The sequence below is a fragment of the Pogona vitticeps genome, chromosome 2 (genome assembly GCF_051106095.1).
Source record: "Pogona vitticeps strain Pit_001003342236 chromosome 2, PviZW2.1, whole genome shotgun sequence".
NCBI lineage: Eukaryota > Metazoa > Chordata > Lepidosauria > Squamata > Agamidae > Pogona > Pogona vitticeps.
Genome location: NC_135784.1, coordinates 174,977,057 through 174,998,117, shown reverse-complemented (window position 1 = coordinate 174,998,117; position 21,061 = coordinate 174,977,057). Strand labels below are relative to the sequence as shown.

Below are 21,061 nucleotides of genomic sequence, written 5' to 3'. Positions count from 1 at the left end.
TGTATGTGAAAGCAGGTATGGAGAGTAGGTTAAAGCTGGGGATATGAAGGCAAGCTGAGATTTAGAAATGGGAAGCTCAAGGACTGCACCTGGTGGGCAAGATGCAGGAATTGCTGGACCAGATGTTGGGGCAGATGTCAAGATGCACGAATCAACAGAACTGGCAGAAGCCGGGAGGATATAGGGATAAAAAGCCCGTCATAATTCTTCTTTTCATTGGACTTTGTTTTGTTACTGTTCACAGGCAGTTACATATTCATAACAATGGGTGTGCATCTGTGCGTGTGCGTGTTTGTGCACCTTTTCTAGCCTGTCTTTCTTTCCATAACAACTGTGTTTTATGTATCTGGCAATTTTTTTTCCCTGGGAGTATGCGCAAGGCCAAATAAATCTCCAGCGGGGGGTGCATGCATATGCATCTACAATTACTTGTTTGCACTCTGTGGTGTTACTGCAGTTGTATAAGGGCTCTCATGTGTCTCAGCCTGTATTTATAATCCAGTCAAGCTGAGTGCATCTCAGTGTGCTTGTGCGTATCTGCCATGTTCCTTTCAGAAAAGAGAAAAAGTGTCTGGTGTGTTGCCTAAGGGATGTGCAGACCTTTGTGCTGCCCCCTCCCCAATGTATCACTCTACTCCGAGTGTCTCAGGGTAATATCTGAGTGAATTATGTCATCCATAAATCTATTTGTACAGCAGTCGCAATGGATGTGAGATAAAACTCTTCCTTCTTATAAACAGAGAATAAGGGAATAAAGAAAAGGGCAGAATGTTTGGGCCATGGGTCAACGACGAGACATTTCTGAGGATACCAATTCCAGGAAGACAGAGGAATGGGGTGAAAACTGTGGAGAAAGAGAGATGAGGGCATGAGAGGAAATGATCACAGAAACAAGATCTGGAATAGCAAGAACTGGAGATGTACAGTATTTTGGAAAGAGGGAATGCTATCCCAGCTGCGGCAGGTCAAGAGAGGGATAGAGTGTTTTCGTTTCGTAAGTCAAATCACAGTGTACAGTGGACCCTCGACTTACAGACGGCTCGACTTACAGACTTTTCGAGTTACAGACTTCTCTGGCTGCAAAATTTAGATTCGACTTGCAGCCGGAGAATCGAGTTACAGACCAGAAAAAAACCAAAATGGAACAAAAATAGAATAAAAACTGCCGGTTATGAGATTAATCGGTTTTCAGTGCATTGTAGGTCAATGGAGATTCGACCTACAGACTTTTCGACTTGCAGCCACCGTTCCAATACGGATTAATTCCGTAAGTAGAGGGTCCACTGTATTTTACATCTTGTTCTTATTTATTATGGAATGGGAGGAAAGGTGCTATATCCTCAACTCTGCCATGGTGGAGTATCAAATGCCCTCCTATAATTATTGAACATAGCTCTCCTCGTTCCAGTTTATACAGGCTAGGACTGATGGATCTGCAACCCAAGAACATCGGCAGGGCCCCGTCCCTGAAGTACCTTACTTGGGAGCAAGCTTGACAATTTGTTTTATTTTAGCAGCTCTTGCTTCTGTGACAGCTCTGCAGCCAGTAGAGGGTGATTGACGTTGATCTCCATGGCATGAAAAGCATCAGCAACTGCTTTCTGAAGCTATTGTTAGAGTCAGAAGAGAGACCAGATTTAAAAAGGGAGGAAAAACTATGCCTGATAAGTTGGCAGTACTGACGGGGCCAATGTGTACATTCAACCATATCATATAAGGAAGCTTTTCCTGGACTTTACCACTCTAGGCAGGAAGGAGGGAGTAGTCACGTGTGCACAAACATGCCCACTGCAGTTTACAACTTCATACAGAGGGCTAGCTGCTCCTCCTCTTTATGCAGGGAAGATTCAAAGGTGTGAGCTCTTCCTCCAGGGCTTGGCAAACAGTCTGAAATGGTACAGCATACTTCTAACAAAACTTTTGCCACCAAGGAGTCTTCTAATCACCACCAAACTCCACAGGATAGCTCATTGACTTGGGTATTGGACTGCAGAGCCAGAGGTTGGAAGTTCAATTCCCCATTGTGAGTACAGCCAGCCTGGGTGGCCTCAGGCAAGCTGCACAGACCCCGGATGCCCCCAGAAGAAGGGAATGGTAAAAGAGTTCTGAATATTCTGTATCTGGAAAGGTTGACAGAAGTTAGAGATGACTTGACAGCACATAATAATTATTAGTAGTATACTCATCAGACGGGGAGAAAAATAAGTTACAGAAAAGAGCCAGGGAGCCCATGATTTCAGCCAGCTGCTGTAACTGCACTTCATGCTTCCAAACAATACAAATGGAGCAAGGTTTATTTCCACAATCTGAAAAATTTCACTTGCTGGTACCTTCCCATCAAATAGGGAAGGTACCTAGAGTGCTGCCTAGAGTGCTCGTTCTGAGCAGATAGGCGGGGTATAAATTAAATAAAAATAAAGGCAAAAGAACAAGTTAAACTTTTTTTTAACAGCCAACTGGCAATATCTGGAGGCAAGACCAAAAAAACCCAAAAACATCAATACTCAAAATGATTTATTTATCTCTGGGTCAGTCTGTTACAGCAAAAACAATACGACTCTGGTAATACCTTGAAGAGTAACAAGCTTTGTTCAGCATCAGTCTTCTAATGAAATGGGTTGTAGCCCAGAGAAGTTTATTTATTTCACTTATGTCCTACTTTCCTCCTCAGTGGGACCCAAGACAGCTTACAACATAATATTTAAAAGCAAGCTCAACTAAAAATGTAATTACAATACTTCAGCAGTATTAGATAAGCACACCAATAAAACTGGTCTTCAGTAGTACAAGATCCTTTGTTTTAAATATATATTTATTAATTTTTTTAATGACACCATTCCTCTCTCCAAAAAGTTAATGCATGTGGTTCACTGTCCCTCATATCATCCTCATCAGACTGTAAGGTGGGTCAGACCAACTGCAATAATGAACACAAGGCTGCCCAGTGAGTTTCATGGCTGAGTGAAGAACAACCTTGTGCTCTTCTGGTCTAGTCTAATACTATAGCCATTAGACCTCATATTTATTTTCATGCCACTACAGAAATAGTGGCATGAAAATAAATATGGGAATGAGGCACACACTGATGCTCTTTTATGGTTGGTTTACCTCCAACCCTCCCACTTGTTCTCTGCAAATTATAGACATCCCACCTCTGCCGAATGGCTCCCTGCTATTCCGAATCCCTAATATTCCAGCCAGAGGCTGCTGTAGGGCAGATCATTCTCTTTAATTGATGCCGGGCTCAATGATCCATACGGTCCTTTCCAGCTCTACAGCTCTAAGATTATTATTCTTATAATCCACTCAGTCCTCTCAGCTGTAAAAGTATGAATTAGGAATAAAGTGGCAGATGTTTTTGGACTCTAGCTCCCATATTCCCTACCGCTGGTGATGCTAATTTAAAACAGATGGGAACTGTAGGCCAAAAACATCTGCAGCACCGTATGTTTTTAGCCTACAGGCATGTGACTGATCGGACCAGAAATTGTTGCTTCAATGGGAGTGATCTCCCTTAAAATGATCCTTGCACCCGCTGGGGAATCACTTCAGCCCAGCCTCTAAAAGTAGAAGCCCTACCGCTAGACCAAAAGAGTCTAGCTTGGCCACAGATCAGGATCAGGCTGGTGCCCATTTATGTGATTGCCATGTGATCCCTGGGAAATGACCACATCAGACCGCTTCACAACCAATCCAAATTGTCATCTATTTCTCCATGTGTTCACACCCACAGTTGCCCAGCCTAAGTATAAATACTATAAACCAATCAAGCTTGAGCCGTCATCCCAACTTGTGCCGAGTGTCAGACTAAGATCCGGGAACCTCAGGTTTAAATCCTCACTCAGTTATGAGGCTCACAGAGTGATTCTGGGCCAGTCACGCTCTTCTCTTCTCTACCTCATAAGTCAGTTCTTGTGAAACCATGGATGGTGGTCATTGGACTCTGTAAGCTTCTTGAGGAATGGGAGGAGTGGGGGGGTAATCATAACAGCAGACCATGCACACATTTTTTTTTTTTAGTTACCAACCACTTCAGCAAAACTGGAAGGCAATCAGGTTTTCTTCAAAATATTAATATATGTTTAGCTCCTAAGGGGATTTGAGCTCTCCTCTGCCCCTCCTCTCAAGCCAGCTTCTTGCTTGGCTTTAGTTCACCAACAACAGCTTAAAGCTTCCTAATCTCCTCTGTGGACCCTACTGAGAGTGGCCACCATGCAATTAGCAACAGGGAATGCAAAAACTCCGATGGCAACCCTGCCCCGACCGCATCCTCTTCCCCTTCATCTCCCCCATCCTGCCTACCTTGCGGGATTTGGCTCGGTCTGCCTGTCGGCCACACGTGGGAAAGGATTGCAGCCACCTCTGGGATGAGATTAACAGGAACACAGCCATCTAGAAAATGCTCCAGCACGCTTGCAAGACGTGATCCTGGCTCTGCCTTGGCTGTGAATGGAAATTAGTGCCGTTTGCTGAATGGGAACAGCTGTGCCTGATTTAGGAACTGCTATTCCCAGAGAGGCTGTAGAGCACAGATGAAAGGCAAAGGAGGCTAGGAGCCAGGACTCCTGGGTTCCAGCCATGGCTCAGAGAACAGCAGAAGGAACAGGAGTAGATGATTGTGCTGGGAAGTAGGGGAGTCTTTTATGTTTTAGTCTGTGTTTAAAGAGCAGCGTGTATATTGGGGGGGGGGACGCAAGATAGAGTTGCAAGCTGGGTGTCTGAGAGTGCTCTGCCAACATGACCACTGGCTGCTTGTAGAGCAGCCAGCCAGTGTGTGTGCAAGAATGCCTGCATGAGTGTGAGTCACATCTGCTCTTTCAGACTGAGTTTCTCCCTCCCTTCCTCTGCCCCCCCCCAAATCAGGATAATAAAACTGCTACCCTGTTTCCCTGAAAAGAAGACCTAACCTGAAAATAAGCCCTAGTATGATTTTTCAGGATGCTTGTAAGATAAGCCCTACCCCCAAAATAAGCCCCAGTTAAGTGAAACCCTACCGTCCACCATTGTGCAGGAACCAGAAGAAGACATGACTGTAAAATAAAACATCTCCTGAAAATAAGCCCTAATGTGTTTTTTGGAGCAAAAATTAATATAAGACCCTGTCTTATTTTCAGAGAACCAGAGTATAAACCTGTCGAGATGCACAACTCCAGGAAGGCTCAAGGACGTTGAACAAAAGCTTTTCTTGGCAGACAGTGAGAAGAAAATAAACCCAGAGCAACCATATAGGTTTGTGTGAGAAAAAGAATATTAACTAACTTTGTAGGAGCTATAAAAAGTGTTGAGAGGCCGCAGCATACGAACGCATCAGAGGAGGGCATCCTGTATGTGCTCCTGTATCTAGAATCGAATTTGAAGGGAGGAAGGTGGGAAGCTAGAGAAACGAGACGATCTTGTAGGAGGGCAATCCTAAACCCCATGGCAAATAATGGGGGTAGGGAGAGGACTGCTGGGGCCCCATAGTGGTCTGCGAAAGCCAGATGGGATTTTTCAAGGCAAACTTAGCATGCTTGTTGCTTTGCTTTACACTTAAACCAGGACTTTGAAACTGCATGGTAGAAACACTAAGGAAGATGGTAATGCCTCCCCCTGGCCCCGCAGCTAATTCTATCCGTGTCAGTGGGAAGGTGGTATTCATCCAGAAGTACTGGACTCGAGTGACATGCAGAAACCAACTCATGAAGGGCTTTCAGACCTGTCATTTGGAGGCCCTATCTCCTCCAGAAGTCTTTTATCAGCAATCCCCCCCAGATCTTAATGCTGGTTCTTCCTGTACCTCCAGAAACAGTTGAGTCAAGAAAAGTGTAGAAGTCTCAGAGGGCAGTCTGAAAGAGATGCAAAATTCTGGTCTAAGAATGGGGATCCTGCGGCTCTCCAGACATACTGCTGGACTCCAAACTCCTGATCAGCCCCAGTCAGCATGGCAAATGATGAGTTCGGTTCCAAAGCCATCTGGAAGGCCGGACGTTGCATTGTGGAAGCAGATCACAATTTTACAAGTCTTTACACTATGTGCAGCAAATAAGAGATAAAGAAGTAAGTCAGAGAGTGTTCTAGCTGTGCTGGTTCCTTGTAGAAGCTTCAAAGCTACATTATATGATAAGCTTGTAAGGACAATAGCTTTGCTGTTGCTGTGCCTGTGTAACTAAGGTATAAAAAATGGGGAAAGTGTGTTGCTGGGAAGAACTTTGCAGGGGGGGTTGGGCTGAGGATTGTCTTGCAGGTTAGGAAAGAAGTTTTACTGCAGTCTTCTGGGATTGTTGTTTTTCCCCCTTGCTTCTATAGGACACACTTGATTCTAGACTAATTATCATGGATGCAGTGCTAAGAGGTAAAGATAAAACTAAACCATGATAGGATTTTTCCTCCACTACCAGATAAGAAGATACACTCTTCCACCTCCCCTGTCTGCAGTCGTTCTCACATCCTCTGAAGGGCTTAGAAGAGGGTTGGGCAACACTGGCTCTTCAGATGCTTTTGGCTAAAACGCCCACGAAGCCTAGCCAGCATAGCCCATGGACTGATTATGGGTGCTGTGCCCTATGCATCTGGAAGGCTGGATGCACAGATGCCCACTCTGACTTAGATACCACAAACACTGTAGATGGGGGTAAGGGGTGTGTGTGAGGAACTGCGCCATACTATTTATTTGCACTACCTCACTGAAAACACATACTTCCCTGACTGGCAATGTTTTTGTCAACCGTGGCGGCAGGACCAAATGTCAGGGATGTGGAAGTTGAAGGAAGTTTAATTAGAGGCTACCTTGTATTTCTTCCTATTTTGCAAGTCTAGGGAGGGTGACAAAAAGACTGCTTATGCAGTATATACCACCTTTTCATGAGCCTCTGGAGGAAAAGTAAGGTTTCCATCTGAGAAAAACTTCAAACCGTTACAGCTTGCATGCAAACCTCACGGCTCCAGTTTTTTCAGACTCACCAATGCGAGTGTATCTCAAAGGGCTCTTACTCTCAGAACGCTTGTTCTGGTTGCCATAAAACCCTGAGGCACAATAAACCGAATTCTGTTCTAAAGCAACACCCCTCCTCTTGTTTCCTCACCACATGGCAGCTACAGTACAGAAAGCCTAGAGCTTCTCAAGGCCATCCATTTTCACTCCTATTATTACCAGCACCCACCCAGCACTCAGGGAGGGAGGGAATGTCATTGTAGCTTTATTGTTATATTCTGAGAACGAAGAATAACATATCACATGATGAATGGGAAAAGTGGGATCCCTCCCTCAAGGCATACCTTAAAAATAGAATGGATGAAAAAGCAATTTAGGGCTGGAACCACAGTGCCCTCAATCTTTTAGAACACAGAAGAGAACACGAATATTTCCTATGGTCATTTCCAAACATTGTGCAGAAAGCTTTATTCTTCTGTCATTGGTAGGAGCTGTTTATCGTGCCAATCCCTGGCCTGTACACAGCAGAGATTGGCACGAAAGGGGGGGGGGAGAGAAAGACACACAGCAGGCAGAAACCCTATAGCCAGTTCACCCACTGCGCAGGGCCGCAGTAAGAGGAAAGCTTCATCTCCGATGCTGCTGCTTCTTATTTGGTTGTGAAAAACTAAGAGCACTCTCAGAAATGCAGAATGAAATAGGGATACTAATTATTGCTTGTATGTGGGCAAAAGAACTATAAACACCTGATTTGGGCATGGCCACCCCACCTCCATGTGGGGCGAATGCCTGGTGCTGTTAACCCAGAGGACTGAATTCCTGATTTGCAACCAGTGACATGATCTGACTAAATGGGCACAGGTTTGGCTTTGGGAGACAGAGAGCTGGTTTATACAGTGCAAAAGCAGGCAGAGAGAGAGATGAAAGATAAATATAGTACTCCACCGCAAGGCTCCAGGACAGTACCATCTGCTCAGGGCCTAGTTTTGGTCAGGAGTGGCTGGTGCTGCCAATTTCTAGTACACCCATTACAGAGCTAAGAAAAGGCCTGGCAGAGACTGAAAGAACCCTCCAACCTTTCCTTTTCCTGCCTTCAGGGTACCCATGCTGGCACACTTCATTCTCTTCTGCCCACACCTCCTCTGTTTATACACAGGTGACCTCCTGGCTCTGTGGGGCCTTCTGCCCGCATCCTAAGGCTGGCTGTCCTATCCCCTCAGGATCCCACAGAGGCCTGTAGTTATCGTAAGCAGGCAGCGGGTGGAACACTGACAGCCACCACAAGGGATCGATAGGTATGTGGGGAAGGACAAAGGGTCCTGAAGCAGAATGCCACAGGACTAGTAGGATGTATCCCATTTCACATTGCTTAAAAATGCCACCCTTTCCAGGCGGCTGAGCATTTCCTTTCCCATTCAGAAAGAGAGAAGTTGACAGAAAAGAGCAGAGTATCTTGGAGGTTTATTCTCAGTATACAGACAGACAGTGAGGTGCTCATTCTTCATCATCAGGAGGCAGCACAATCTTGCTGGGGTCAAAACAGTAGTAGTCCATGACAGGCAACCCCTTTGCTTCCCGCTCCTTCACGAGCCGTTCAGCTTCTCGGTAACCCCAGTCCGTCATCCTGAAGTAGGGAGAGAAGACCAAACAGAAACAGAGTGGGCTATTAAGGAAAGGAGTCAGTATAGCCATAAAATAACAGGAATACGAACCCTTTGGCATGCTACCTGTTTGGAAAGTTGTCGTCAAAAACATCCAAAGTGCCAAAATTGTCTGCCCTGACCTATAGAAATGGGCTCTGGCTCCTGCCATAGAATAAACGCCATCCTGAAGTTCAGGCTTGGCATATATTAAGCTACAAAGAAAATGGGATGTGCGTGTATGAAGGCTAGAACACCTGACGGCTCACTGGGGTCATCTGAATGTATAGGCAAGGGCATCGAGTGAAAAAACAAAGCCAAATTCTACCGTCATGGAAAATAGCATTAATGCTTCAAATGGATGTAAATGAAAACGAATTATTTTGCAGTCATTCTTGCTCAATCTGTATACTGGAACCTAAACCAGACTCCCATTCCCACTACTAATTAGAAAGGGGAGACAGTACTGAACTTGAGTTTCTTTGGAAGAGAGAAAGATGTAGCAGTTGTAATGCAAATACACATAAATGGAAGAAAGTAGAATTTTCTAGATAAAGATAGGGATGGCCAAGCACAGAAGCCTATTTCCTTGAAGCATAATAGAGCCTGCAGAAATTTTGTGACTATGAGGACTAGATACTTGTTTAAACACCAACCCCCCGGCAAGCTAGGTCCTACACCAAAAACTCAATTTGGCATATACTGTAGAAATGATCATAAAGGTATGGTTCGCAGAATCTTCAGGAAAGAGGAATATTTTATAGCAACCATTCTCAACCTTTTAAGGTCATGGTCATAAACATAGTATGAAACAAATATAAGCCAAATCAGGATTGTATAAAATGGAATACCAAATCATATAGGGTGGAGTGTGAAAAATTGTTCCCAATCTGTGGCCCCCTTCAAATGTGCCAGGGTCCCAGGAGCGGCCATACAGCCCCTGTTGAGAATGGCTGCTTTATAGCACTATACTCCCCAACTACAAAAACCCAATGTCTCTACTCCATTCCAAAGCATATTTCCTAGGATGTTCTCAATTGTGCCGTACCTTCTAGCAATGCATTTATTTATTTATTTATTTATTATTTATTTATTTGATTTTTACCCCGCCCCTCTAGACCATGTCTACTCGGGGCGGCTTACAAAATAAAACAAAACAGTATAAAATATATAAAATCATAAGATTACAACTACAATTTCAATTTAAAACAATTAATTTAAAGAGAGAATTACCAAGATGGAATAGCAAAGAAAAAAAAAGAGAAAGACTTAATTGACTGGAGGGAAGGCATTGAAAGCAGAGCTATCAGGATGCACTCCTAGCTGTTTGCCTCTAAGATTCTTCGTTTACCATCAGCAGAAGTTGGAGTGTGAACCCAATCAAAGCTACAGCACTAATTACACTGTGCCAAGATGAAGCGCAAAGCTGCTTGCCTTAATTAGTGCTTCGTTACAGAGTCACCAACCTGCTGCTTGGCTGGCAGAAACAAGACACAGACTCTCCCCATTCCTGTAAAAGTCTCTCCCCACCCCCCCACCCCCCAAAAAATGTCTTCCAGTTTCAGGGCCACTGGGAAAGGTTCCTGGCAAAAACCTAAAAATAGCTGGGATAGGCTGGTGGGTGGAGGCCTCATGACCAATTTCCATTAAGTTACTGACCGGCAACTTTTTGATCCCTGTCTGAGCCAGACCCACACACCCGAGTGAGTCCTTTGAGACCTCCTGCCCGAGACCTAATCAGAGCTCCTGGCAGAGAGAGAAGCTGATTGGAGACCACTGCTTTTACGTATTTGTTTTCTATATGTAAAAACCAAAGAGTCAGTCAGCTTGGCTGCTTTGGTGGCTCAGAGAAGCGGTAATGGGGCCTGGCCTAGTTTGCAGCCGCCCGCTGCTATTTCCATCTCGCCTTCAAACGGACAGCATGAAGTCAGGCAAATTTCAACAGAGGGAGGGCAAGGCGGTTCTTTAAACTCTTCCCACTCTGATGGTACATGGAAAGGAGGCGGCATCATTCCTATTGTATTTCTGAGTTAAACCTCTAAGCCAGCATTTCTCAAACTTGCTCGGACTCAGCACGGCCTCCAAGCGCGTCCCACCCCAACTCTACCAGCAGCCTTGCTTTCACATGCAAGTGCTCAGAACTCATGTACAGATCCAGCCTCCCTTTCTGCGAGACTTGTAAGAGTTTGTGGACCGGGGGGGGGCACTACCTGAAATGCTGCCCTGATGAGTCACCTGGAGCGGCACATGATAGTCTCCCTTCCTAAAACCGTCCATCTATTCCAGAAAAAAAAAAATTAAAAGAAACGAGAGGGGTGGGGGAAAGGAAGCGATTGTGCCACTCCTTGAAGGCCCTTGACTCTCTGTAGCACCCATACTTGACCGATGGCAGCTAAGCCTTTGCAAGGGGGAGAAATGTAGAGCTGGGCCTTCCGGGGTCAGGATCTTTTCCCGCCTAACAACTCTACATCACACCTAAATATGAGGTGCTCCTCCTAACCAGAGGTAGGGACTGCTTGGAACACCAGAACAGACTGCAGTTCCTTGTCTCTGGCCTTGTCGGCTGGGGCATCTGGGAAGTGAAGCTCGCCATATGTGGCGGTCAAGCATTTCCCCACCCTTGAGAGCCCAGTCTTGACAGGGAGAGCAGGGCCAACAACCTTATCTGATTTGGTGGGCAATCCCTGCTATCTGACTCCTGCGTGTTCTTCAGCTGAGCAGAAGCACCTCATTCATTAGGGCTTGTCTAGCGTCCTGCTTAGCTGCCAGGCCCCGCTAGCAACCAGGGGCATGGCTTGGCGCCACAGTGTCCAAAGCTTTGGCTTTTCAAGCCAGCTATGCTTGCCTTCCCAACTAATATGCTCCAGAGTATACAGAAAGGGACTGTTTGCTAGGGATCCTATGGACTGGGGAGGAAGTGAGGAAAGTTTTGCCCCAAATTCCACCCGCCTCCACTCCTTTGGGAATTCTAAGGCAGGCCAAAGCCAAGATTTTAAGAAGCCAGTATAGGTGCTCTGGAGCACTTATGAACATGTTTCCAGACATGTTTGAAGGAAGAAGAATATTCCCATTTAAATGTTGCTGATACACTATGCTTGCTCCCCAGTGTAGCAGTAACAGGGACCAAAAAAGGAGGGAGAGGCAGACCTTCCATCTCCAGCAGAGAGCACTGTAGGATTTATTCATTTTTTCTATTCTAGGAGGGAACTTCGGAAACAGGGCATTGTTGCAATATGCACCTTGTAGGCAAGGCTGATACACTGTGCAATGAAGTCTGCTTATCCATGAGTTTGTCACAATTTCTCTTCCCTGCCCTCTCCAGCTGCTCTACTTCTCCTAGGGGATAATCCCCTCTACTAGAGAGAACAGGCGGCTCAATCAGTCACCTGAATGAATCAGGAGGAGGCGGACGGACGGACGGGGGGGGGGACCGTCTCCTCACTCCCCCTCCTCGCATATCTGCCCATTCCTGACCAGTAGCCTAGGGCAGTGATGCCAAACCCCCTGAGCCCAAAGCTAGTTTAATTATTCCCTACCCTGGAACCACAGACGATCTGCTTCGTCAGCTCGTTAAGTGGAATATTAACGGGCTGGCAGGCAGGCTTTCATCTCAAGCTCTCGCCTTGACAAATGGGACTGCAGCAATTCCATTGAGAAAGGGGCCAGACTGAGAAGATGAGGCTGGGAGAAAAAACAGTGCGTGCACATGAAGACGCTGGGGCATTTTATCACCCTCCAACACCCCACCCACCCACCTACTCCCTGCCACCCAACATGCCCTGGGAAAGAGACTCGGGATGGGAAGGAGACAGGACCACATTCAGGGTTGGGGTGTGTGTGTCATGTGTTTATAGGAAGAAGGGCCTTAAGGAAAGAAGGAAGAAGAACCATCTCAGGTCTTCCAAAGGTAAAAATGCAAGGGAAAAGACAACAAAGCTGAAATTACATCCAAACAGGCCTGGTTACCAGGGAGGACCACCACCTCGCTACAGGGGGCCATGGACTGCTCAGGTGGCATGGGCAGGATAGAGGAGAATCAAAAGTAGGTGGGGAGCGTGGAGAGGAACTCCAGATCAGCCCTGCGGCGGGAGTGAGGCCCAAAGACCCCAAAGGACCCTAGCTGGACGTCTGACATGAGTTAACTCTTGGCCTCAGCGCTCCATCTTTGAAGCAAGAAAGGTGCCCTGCTGGGATTCGTAGGAGGCCCAAACAGCACCCTTTTGTGATCTTTGTCCTGCAAACGCAATCCTCCTCCTCCTCCTCCTCCTCTTTTCCCCCACCTACCCCCCCCACCCTGTCCAAGGGCTGTCAGCTCAATTCCCTCCAGACCCTCAGTGTGGATAATCGGAAGCCATAGCAGCAGGATTAGTTCGTGATTGGCTCCCCAAAGGCCTCTCTAATGAGACCCTCATCAATTAGACACAAGTTATGTCTCACAATCAGGCACTTCCAGCGAACACCAAAAGCAGAGACAACCAGCCTTGCGTTGCAAACCTTAAGACATCACAGGCAGGGAGATGGACCTAAGCCCTTCTTCCCTAGCGCCCGCTCTTGTCTGTGTGAGGAGGAGGAGGAGAGGAGAGGACATGGGGGAGCCAGCCAGACCACTCAGGCCAGCATCTTCCCCATACACAATGCTGAAGTGGATCATCAGCTTTCTGCCACTGGAGTCTCTACCAAGCAGCTGTATCTCAGAACTGAAGCTGCCATAATTGTACTAAAAAGCTTTAATCTTGCTCTCCCTTGTTTTTCTCAGCAGTCAATGGACACAAGAAAGATCTCTCCAAATCTGTGAATGACTGCAAGTTATGCTGACTCCTAAAACAGAACTTTGTACATTATCAATTATACTTCCAAGAATCCCAGAGTGGAGGGCTTTTTAAAACGTTTCTGGTCCTTACGTTCACAGGGGAGAAAAGGCAGGATTTGCTCTGGTGCCCCAGGCATCCAGGCAAAAGCTTGTAAACTCTTCACCTCTACACGTCCCTACTTAGGACCCAAATCCCATTTGCTGAGATTGTCCTGTGCTGCTTGCTCCCTTCCTTGGGACATCAACTCCCTTTCCTTCTGATTTACACATGACTTCACAACTGCAGAGTTTTTAAGATGGTACTAACTGGACCAGCTAGTACCAAAGAGGAAATGCATCCAATAAACCACAGACTGGTAGAACCCACAGACAATTGATTTTAAATTGCACAGCATACAAGGTACTTGTAGTGTACTTGTTGGATTTGGTGCTTTCTACCTATTTCTGATCTCAGGGCTCTGACTTGCTGCAGTTTAGGGTGGGAGCACAGTATTTGCCAGAAAAACAGAAGTAGCAGGTGCATAATGCCTGCACACCACTTTTCCTTTGGAACTCCCTCCCTCATGGCCTACTGACCAATACCAACATATCTTGACTTTTCATCCGGAGTGAAGCTACTTAGGTGAGAAGAAGAGCAGCAAGAAAGGGGGGGGAAGCATTCCACTCATCATTTTGTGCCTAAACATGTCAACCTCCCCCCCCCCCCATATGTTGCACACTGGCAGCAAACTGGAGTTCTGCATCAAGGCAACATCTTGTTTTTAGCAAGAAGAGGTCAGTTCTGCAACCAGCATTTTGTTCATTGGGCAGCATGTATTAAACACAGAGAAGGGCAATGTATGTCTCCCCATGGACAGGCACTGAGGTTCAAGACCCATCCCTCTGCCACCTGGAAATCCTGGTTACCCATAGTCTCTGTGACCACGGCCCCACTCTCACCCAGAGTGGAAGCAGTGGGGGGAGTCACCCTTCGGCCATGCCTTCGCTAAAATCAGCACTCCCAGAGCTGCTGGAACTGGATTTTATTAATGTTGGGGAACAGGGTACAAGGAAAGGTGGGCACCAGCTGCAATCTTTTATGCCAGTTTACTGGGGAGCTGAGTTAGCTTCACCAGCTCCTCCCCGCCCCCCAAAGTCTAGTTTTTGCCAAAATCTGTGTTTCAGTTCCTGGGCTGCCCATGGTCTGCAGCTGGTGCTGGGTCTTCCAAACAGCCCCTGCCAACTCTCTTCATGGAGGGTTTGTAGTGCTGGGTGCTCAAAGGTGCCTCCCCCCCCCCGCAAGCCTTTCCCATCGATGCCACAGGCACCTCTCGTTCTGTAGAAGATGAGCCCTCCCCTTCTCCCTTCTATGGGGCTCCCACCTGCCTCCTTGTCCAGGGCTGAATTCTGCACCTAGTAACAATAATTACAGTAGAAACTGGGGACCGCTTGTCTGCCCCAGACTTCTCTCCCCTACTCAGAAGCCACCATTTCCCTCTCTGCACCTTTGTAGCACCAGGTGCCTCCACGGGGCCTGTCAGAGGGTGCAGAGTGAAGGAAAACGGCCTGCTAGGGATGCCCAGAGAATCCTCTTCACAGTCTCAATTCCTCAGATTTCTATGGGCACACATTTGCCAGTTTCCCTATACAGATGTAAGATCTAAAATGTTCAGTGTTCTCCCTCTCCCTCTCAGTACATGAAAAATTATCAGAATGTTGACGTCTATCCTCAGGACCATTTTTTGCAGTAGAAATGGGGGGGGGAGACGAGCACATCCCACAGGTGCTCCCTGCTTCTTCATGTATCCCTACCTATAACCATGCAGGCGTTGAACCCTAACCTGGGCCTGCTCTTGGGAACACAAAACAACATCTCTCCGACGCAAGAGCCAGAACGGAATTTGCCTGTCGGAGGATACGGTGACCTAGAAGATGAGAGGAACAGAGCCAGGCACTAGGGCTCCTGGGTCCCTTCTGCAGCTCAAAGCTGGACAGGGAGGCAAAACCTGTCTCATTAGCGATGCTCCTCTGCAGGGTCTATCATTGAGCCCGCGCAGGCAGGAGCTGGAGTTGCGCAAACGGCTTCTGATCAGAGCATTCTGTGTGCGTCAGCAACCGAAAGCCAGGCTGGTAACCTACCCCTCCCCTGCCAGCCAAAGCAGCACAGTACTCAGCTCTGGGCCTTGGTCTATCTATATCCCATCAGTGACATGCACGCATATATATATATGTATATATGTACGCACGCGCACACACCTCTAGCACCAGCTCGTGCACCTCTCCTCCCAAAAAAGCCTCGCGATAGAGCACAGCAGAGCTGCAGTGAATTTCCACAACTCACCCTCCTAAATTGTTCTCTTTGTCAGAAAACAATCCCTTCCATAAGGATGGGGCAAGGCTGCATTTTGGAGGACAGAATGAAAGCAGGCAGAAAGGGGGGGGGGGGACTGAAACAGGGTATCTATGTATGGGAAAGAGGCAGACAGTGCCTGTTACAGCTTTAAATACAGAAAAGAGGAAGGGGTGGCTAGTAGTCAATGTTTGATTGCAAATGGTCCTTAATCAGACACAGCCTGGGGCTCTTGCCAAATGGCGAAGATCTTTCCCCTTCTGCTTCTGGCCAACCCATGCTTATAAGCATGGCTATGTGTGCCCCCAAATTGACTTCCTGGAGTCACAAGCAAGTTGAGATGAGATTATTATTCATCCCTATCACTTTGCATCCAGAAAAACGCAGCTTCCTTAAAATTAAAAGCAAGAGAACTTTATTTATTTATTTTTGGGCTCACCTTCACAGTGTTAAGAGAAAAACACTGCACACATTGGTAAGGGATGGGCACGGGTCCAAGAAGTGAGGGATAGATTTGTCCACCCACACTTGAACACTCTGCCACTTAGACCCACTTTCTGTATGAGGAAAGCAGGGCTCACCAGGTGTGACCAGATTAAATCTCATCAGCCTCAGCAGAAGTACAAAACAACAAAGAAGGAAGACAACTGCAGCCCAACTTCATATGGATAAACATATGCTCTTTTTGGTTGTTGTGGGTTTTTCGGGCTCTTTGGCCGTGTTCTGAAGGTTGTTCTTCCTAACGTTTCATCAGTCTCTGTGGCATCTTCAGAGGATACAGGACACACACACAGAGTGCTATCCTCTGGAGATGCCGGCCACAGAGACTGGCAAAACGTCAGGAAGAACAACCTTCAGAACACGGCCAAAGAGCCCGAAAAACCCACAACAACCATTAGATCCCGGCCGTGAAAGCCTTCACGAATATATGCTCCTTTTCTTTATTTTACACAAGTGGTTCCCAATTTTGTGTCCCCAGACATTACTGGACTGTAACTCCAGAAGCCCTTTTCAACACAGCTAGTGCTGAAAGCTTCTGGGAGTTGAATTCCAATAATATCTGTTCTGCATGGTTCCCTTTTGTCCCCCATCCCATGTAATTTTGCAGAAAGAGAGCACTCTTTCAGGAAGCAGAATTTGTTTCCTTTTCACTTCCAATTGCTGCCATGTGACCAAATTCCAGCCATGATGGTTAGGAAGGTGGCCGTGTTGGAATCTGTAAGGCTGTACTGGCCCTCCATAAATTACCAGTTCAGCCACTTTTTTGTATTTATTTCTTTGTCATTTTAGTTTTTTGAGGAGAGAGCGTTGTTAATGAAAGATGGAATAACAGAGACATTAAGAACTGCATCTGGGAACTGCTGTATGCTAAGCACATGCTGTGATACGGAGTCCTCACGAGACGTTGATTGTCATGCACTAGCCAGTAGGCTTAAGGAAATTAATTGTGATACCCTATCACTCTCTTTCACTTCTGAAACACCAGCTTTCATAGCAGATTTTTAAATTCTCACCCAGAGTGGATTTGATTTAAATCAAATTGATCTAAATCACAATTTAAATGAAACTGATTTTTTTTAAAAAATCATTGGTTTTTATCCACCCAGTTCTCATCTTCCCTCCTCTCTCCGTTTATCCAGTTGGCCTCCATTTAAAAAAAAAAAACGCTGTACAAGAAATGGACTCAGCGGCCTCATTCTGAAGGAGGAGCTCCCTGGACTCTCAGGGCAGACAGTGGTTTAAATAAGCGAAGAAGCCAAGAGCACTCTCTAACCATTAGCATGAATTGTTACCTTCACGGTCACTTGATCCAGATTGTCCTCACATAAAAAGCCAAAAAAAGGACGCAGTCATCACCCAGGGCTCCATTTCACTCCCCCTGGAGCATGCAATCAATTAACACGGATGTCCTGGCCCACCTTGTCTCCCCCCCCCCCAATGCCACTGCCTCCAGTACCACATCCTCTGGAACAGCAAGCAGGCTGGTGCTGCCGCAGGGCCCAGGGCTGGTTTTTCAGGGATGCTATCATTTTTGGACAGTAACCTAGAAGGAGGAGGAAAGAATCTAATACTTTTTTTAAAAATGCGAAGGACACCGTGGTTTTATTGTAATTATCAGGGCATTTCAGCCCTGCTGGTTGGTGTTTGGTTCTCTCAGAGGACCCAGAAGTTACAGGATACCTCCAAACAGAACCTGCGCCCATGTTAGGAATTCCTCACCACAGAAAAGGAGCGGTAAACAAAACATTTGACTCAAACCAATTTCTTTTTTTAAAAACCAAAAGTAAATAAAATAAAATAAAATAAAATAAAACTACACTGGAAGTTAGGAGGGGCTTGTAGGCCAGTGGCGAAGAAAGAAATATAGACCTCAGTCCTTGCTACTGGCATCCTAAAAGGGACAAACAAACAGGAAGAGCAATATTAACCACCCTATTTCATACCTATGAAGGTGACTTCACGGCAGCTCAGTCATTTCAGCTGTCATTTGCTACTTCTGTTCCTATAGACTTTTGCACAAACTCCCACGGTTTCAAGGGGCAGATTTAATACAACTTACCCTGTAAGGTCCAACACTCACCTTCCTCCTCTGTACTCTATTCCACTATCTGGGGGGGGGGGGAACTGAAGCAATATTGAAATAATATTAGCTGTGGGTCTGATGGCAATTTATATATATATTTTAATTGTGTTTTAATTGTTCTAAATTTTATTGTATTCTAAATGTTGTAAGCCGCCCAGAGACCTTTGGGTAGTGTGGGCGGCATATAAATTAAATGAATGAATGAATGAATGAATAAACAAACAAACTCCATGCCAACATGCAGCTCCTCAGAGTATACCTACCGCAGAGAGGATTCCAGCTCTCAGTTCGCTGATCCCAGATCTCAGTTAACTGCCCCACCAAAGAAGCCCTCCCCTGTCTCTGGAAGCGAAAAACTAACTGCAGTTTGATGCAGCTGTCCCTAGTGGGGCAGCTGCATTTATTTAGACAGGAACAAAGATCTCATGGGACTACTGATGACAGAGTGGAGAAAATAAAACCTTGGCCTTTCTGTCCTAGAAAAGCATGGAGTAGGCATTGAGTCCTTAACCAGTGAGTGGAAGGGAATCTTGTTTTATGCCAATGTAGGAAGCGGCAAGCTTCACCTGCACTCCAGTGCCGAAGAAGTGTGTGATCAGCTTTGTTTACCTAGGCTGCAGAAAGAGCAGGGTATGGATCTAGTTGCAACAAATTCAATGATGATGCCTCACAATAATACAAACACAGATATGGCAAGCAAAATATTGGCCAAATCCAGCAACATGGTGGATTGGGTTAAGACAGGGATGGGGAGCCTCCAACCGATGGTCCAGAGAACCAAACAGACAGGGATGGGAATTTTTTATCTCTGATAACTGATTGAAGATATCAGCGGAAGAAGCCCCTCAACTTCCTCAGTTGTCATCTCCGAGCACTTATCAGAGATAATAAACTATTTAAAGGTATATAATATTTAAACGACTTTGCAAAGAACGGAGCTGTGTGCACTTTAATCATTGTCTGTGCAAGGATATAGCGGACTGTACATAAGGTAAGGAAACCATCTCCAAGCTTTGCACGGAACTGCAGCAATGTACAAAAGGCACCAAAATGAAGTTCTGCCTATACAAGGCACAAGTATGCCTAGCAACACTTCATGGGCATGGAACTGTATGCAGCCACGGTGGATAAATATCAATGATATTTTTAAAGATCAAATTTAATTCACAACTTAAAATCATTTTTTATTTAAATCATCAAGAGATCTGATTTTTAAAAACTGAATTCTTGATTTATATCAAATCCACCTTGTATGCAGCTGTTTCAGGACTGGGACAACAAGAGGGTCATGGGCACAGCAGACCCAGTAACAGCAGACATGTGCATCAAAGAGAGCACAAACCAGGTTTACTTTAGAAGCATCATTGCTGTTCTCTGCTGGAGAAGGAAGCTTATGTGACAGCTTCTTGTCAGTCATATCCACCAGGACCTCATAAGGACTGAAGGCCCCCTACAAGCAGTGGATTCAAGGCTTCTGTTTTTTTCTTTCTCCATAATTGCTTCTATTTCTTTGCTAAACCTTTCCCTCTGATCTCCTCAAAGCAGGACCCTGGCCTCATCAGAAAAAGGACACACAATGATGTGACAGCTCCGCAACACAGACTACTAGAGGTATGTAGAAGATTGCATTCATTAATCCTGGTGTGTTTCAGGCTGCACAGCCTTTCTGCAGGAAGGTAGCCCAAGATGTCATCTTCCATTTAAAATATTCTGGATAATACTCTGCCATTGCTGAAGTAGACAATTATTATTACTTTAATCATATACATAAATTAGAAAGAAACTGCATTCTAAAAACACTGAAACCTTCCATAAACATGTAAAACTCTTGTCCCATGAAATACCTCTTAAAATGCAGTATGATGACTTAGAAGTGCCTAAATAGTTCATACAATAGGAACACAAAGGAATAAACAAGGGCAATCATACTTTGCTTGAGAACATTAGCACTTTTTCCAAGTACATGAAAATTCCTTCTCCAAGTATATGTAGCTAAACTCTTAGAATTAAGGGAAAATTGACCCTTTTAGCTCTAAAGATAATTCCCTGCAAATAGATTTCTAGACACTTTTGTGGTTCAATAAATCGTCTGTGAATGTTTCACAGCATGCTCATATCACTACTAAAACACTTTTATCTACATTTAAAAAGTCTGTTATTTGGCCGGCATTGTCCCTCTAAAAGTATGTGGAGAGTTGCTATCAAATATTGAACGATAAAGGTAATATAGCACCAAACCCATCCACCTCATGGACACTGACCCCCTAAATGATGACTAAAATTGAGGAAAGGTTTTCTGAATCCATCTGAAGTTCTAAATATTAAACTAGAAGAGGCTATGCTAAACCTATGGAGAGAAAAGACAATGCACCTTGCTGAAAGGATGAATGCTGAAGAGTGTCTCTCCCCCACACCCCCGGACAACAAGATTCTAGCTAGACACTCTGGAAGGAGCATCAAAGAATAATCAAGTAAAATGAGGCTACTTCGGATATAGGACAAGTTCTCCATGACTGTGGTGAAATGCAATCAATGCAGCACTTATGGGCATGCAATTTATGCCCCACCATATACAAAAGAAGATCTAGTAAATGATGAACCATATTGAAGTAGCCCTGCTTCTGGTCAAAAACAGTCCAATTATTTTAACATTTTAATTTGTTTTTAATTTTGCCTATATTTCATTTATATCTATAATTTTAAACTGCAATACTCTGAAAGAAAGAAAGAAAGAAAGAAAGAAAGAAAGAAAGAAAGAAAGAAAGAAAGAAAGAAAGAAAGAAAGAAA

The 21,061-nt window shown here is 45.4% G+C and overlaps 1 protein-coding gene across 1 annotated transcript in view; it reads right to left on the bottom strand.

The window, feature by feature from the left end:
• Positions 1–8,352: 8,352 nt before the first annotated feature.
• NDUFB11 (NADH:ubiquinone oxidoreductase subunit B11) overlaps positions 8,353–21,061 on the bottom strand; it is a 50,447-nt gene continuing 37,738 nt past the window's right edge. Inside the window, exon 3 of the mRNA XM_020797674.3 lies at positions 8,353–8,534. Coding sequence (XP_020653333.1) covers positions 8,405–8,534 — 130 coding nt within the window. The 3' untranslated portion in view covers positions 8,353–8,404. The remainder of the gene's footprint in view (positions 8,535–21,061) is intronic.